The following is a 3,375-nucleotide window of genomic DNA, read 5'->3' as shown; positions in this document are numbered from 1 at the left end:
AAAAAAAAAAAAAAAAAAAGTTCTATCTGAAGCAAAACCAAGTAGCAAACAATAGCTTTTCCTTGTGGTTTTTCCATTCAGTTACTAACTTGTTTATAGAGTTGTGTTATATCAGAGATGCTTGTTCTGTTCATGGTCATATAGTATAAGTAGTATATACTACTGTTTTAATAAAGCTTATAATTTTCTAAATTTTATATATGGCATGTAGTTTTTTTCGTTTCGTTTTGTCTTGTTTGAGACGGAGTCTTACTCTGTCACCCAGGCTGGAGAGCAGTGGTGTGATCTTGGCTCATTGCAACCTCCACCTCCTCTCGCCTCAGCTTCCCAAGGAGCTAGGATTACAGGTACACGCCACCATGCCCAGATAATTTTTTTTCTGTATTTTTAGTAGAGATGGGTTTCTCCATGTTGGCCAGGCTAGTCCCAAGACTCCTGATCTCAGGTGATCCGCCACCTCGGCCTCCCAAAGTGCTAGGATTATAGGCCTGAGCCACCATGCCCGGCCACATGTAGTTTTTTGAATTAACGTTTTCATACATATGAACAAAAAGATTGCATTCTAAATGTATTTGAATATCTGTCTTTTCTAAAAAAGTTACTAAAATTATTTAAAAATACTAATTACATAAATGTTATACTTTGTTTTTATAGAACTTTTCACCTGTAATTTCTTTTCTTTTAAAGATCAGTGGATAAGTCGGTTATAGTATATGATACTGTAAGTATTTAAAAATCTTGTGGTGATCTATGAAAGTTATGTTTATTAGACTACTGAACTTCAAATTAGGCATCATAGAAAAAGTGTTTGTTTTTTCTGTTTAGTATGACTAAGAACATATACATTTTCACAAATGCTGAAATAGTTATGCAAGTAAGATACTGGTTCTGCAACAAGCCCTTAAATATTCAGTAATGATTTTAAGATGGATAGATTTTAAATGTTATAAAAAATACATATTTAAAGAGCCCAGTATTCAAAACATCACATACAATCAATTATTAAATTTTACACCAGGCTTTCATAATAGGAAAGGATGAATGTTTATCCTAGGGCTTTTGGCAAATATGGTTGAAAGTGACCTACCATTCTTAGACTTCTGGCTGTATTTAGAGAGTAGCATAAGAAAGAATAGGTTATCATGGACTTGGAAAATCGGAGTTTGTTTGTTTGTTGAGATGGAGTTTTGCTCTGTTGCTAGGCTGGAGTGCAGTAGTGCAATCTCGGCTCACTGCAACCTCTGCCTCCTGGATTCAGGCAGTTCTCAGCCTCCCAAGTAGCTGGGATTACAGTCACGTGCCACCACATCCAGCTAATTTTTGTATTTTTAGTAGAAATGGGGTTTCACCATGTTGGCCAGGCTGGTCTCGAACTCCTGACCTCATGATACCCCAGCCTCGGCTTCCCAAATTGTTGAGGTTACAGGCATGAGCTACTGCACGCAGCTAAGATAATGGGAGTTTTTGACTGATCATGTGTGGGTAAAGACGAAGTTGTGGCTGAGTGCAGTGGCTCACACCTGCACTCAGAGGCTGAGGCAGGCAGATGGCTTGAGTCCAGGAGTTCAAGACCAGCCTGGCCAATATGGTGAAACCCCGTCTCTACCAAAAATACAAAAACTTAGCCGACCTTGGTGGTGAGTCCCTGTAGTCCCAGCTACTTGGGAGGCTGAGGTGGGAGGACGGCTTGAATATTGGAGGTGGAGGTTGCAGTGAGCTGAGATCGCACCACTGTACTCCAGTCTGGGCAAGAGTGAGACCCTGTATCAAAAATAAATAAAGTAGTTGAAAAAAAAATATTGTCCAAGAGAAATCAGTGTTGAGTGGAGCGTCCTTATGATTGAATTTAGGCTGTGGCTATGCCAGCAAATAAATGGAGATAAAAGTAATCAAAGGGTAGCAAGTTAAGCACGTGGTATAAGCTAGTCCTCCACATAGAAATTCAAGTCACTGAGTACTCTGGCAGGAAATGGGAAAGAATACTCAAGCTAGGTGAGGTAGATCTTTAATATTTCTCATGAACTTTTCATGAGATTTTACATTCTCAAAAAAACCCACTAAATTTTCTCTGTAAAATATGTATGTGAGCTCCACTTAAATACACATATAATATTGGATGGCCACCTTAGTGTACTGAAAGTCTAAGGGATTAATTTCTTTCTTTCTTTTTTTATTTTTGAGACAGACTCTTGCTCTGTTGCCCAGGCAAGAGTGCAGTGGCGCGATCTCAGCTTACTGCAACCTCCAACTCCAGGGCGCAAGCAATTCTCCTGCCTCAACCTCCTAAGTAGCTGGGATATCAGGCACATGCCACCACACCCAGCTAATATTTTGTATTTTTTGTAGAGATGGGGTTTCACCATTTGCCCAAGCTAATCTCAGACTCCTGGGCTCATGCAGTCCACCCGCCTCGGCTTCCTGATGTGCTGGGATTACAGGTGTGAGCCACCGGGTTCGGCCACGGGACTGATTTCTACCCATTGGTCCTGCAATGTGTACATATCAAATGTCATAGCAAAAAATACAAATTATTTCATGTAATAGATGTTTAGGTTACTATTAGTAGGTTCAAACAGATGAGCAAATGCTAAGGGTCTACTGTACTAAAAATTTCTAAGGAGGTGGCTAGCAGACAATAATGCCAATAATTGAGAAAAAGTGAAATAAATACCTGAGAATGCTATTAGTTACAGATGCCATTTCTACTATTCATTGAGTAAAGTTTCAACTTATGTTAGTTACTAATAAATATTAACATGTCTACTTAATAAACAATTTATGTCAAATGTGAGTCTTTATCAGTAACTTTACTCTTACCTGAATAAATGTAAAGCTGTTTTTGTTGTTTTTCAGAATACTGAGAATATACTTCACACATTGACTCAGCACACCAGGTCTGAACTTAACCTTACTTTGTATTAATGTAATTTAAAAATTAGTCAGAAGATACATAATGGCTGTTTTTTATTAACTAGGTATGTCACAGCTTGTGCTTTTGCACCTCATACCCTTTTACTTGCTACTGGTTCAATGGACAAAACAGTGAACATCTGGCAATTTGACCTGGAAACACTTTGCCAAGGTTAGTAAGGACATCATTTTTAACTCATTTCAACCCCACTCACCATTTAAGTCAGAAAGTAAGTAAATCGGGCCAGGCATCATGGCTCATGCCTGTAATCCCTGCATTTTGGGAGGCCAAGGTGGGCGGATCACTTGAGGTCAGGAGTTTGAGACCAGCCTGGCCAACATGATGAAACCCGTCTCTACTAAAAATACAAAAAAGTAGCTGAACATTATGGCACATGATTGTAATCCCAGCTACTCAGGAGGCTGAGGCAGGAGAATTGCTTGAACCTGGGAGGTGGAGGTTGC

At 39.3% G+C, this 3,375-nt stretch overlaps 1 protein-coding gene across 14 annotated transcripts in view; it reads left to right on the top strand.

Moving 5' to 3' along the window:
- WDSUB1 (WD repeat, sterile alpha motif and U-box domain containing 1) overlaps positions 1 to 3,375 on the top strand; it is a 51,327-nt gene that overhangs the window by 25,949 nt on the left and 22,003 nt on the right. For all 14 annotated transcript variants that reach the window (XM_017547547.2, XM_017547541.1, XM_017547610.2 and 11 more), the window contains 3 exons: positions 688 to 721; positions 2,854 to 2,894; positions 2,976 to 3,082. In XM_017547547.2, the coding sequence (XP_017403036.1) occupies positions 688 to 721; positions 2,854 to 2,894; positions 2,976 to 3,082 (182 nt within the window). The remainder of the gene's footprint in view (positions 1 to 687; positions 722 to 2,853; positions 2,895 to 2,975; positions 3,083 to 3,375) is intronic.

Source organism: Cebus imitator, unplaced genomic scaffold (assembly GCF_001604975.1).
Source record: "Cebus imitator isolate Cc_AM_T3 unplaced genomic scaffold, Cebus_imitator-1.0 Scaffold10, whole genome shotgun sequence".
Classification (NCBI taxonomy): Eukaryota; Metazoa; Chordata; class Mammalia; order Primates; family Cebidae; genus Cebus; species Cebus imitator.
This window is presented reverse-complemented; position numbering and strand designations above follow the sequence as displayed.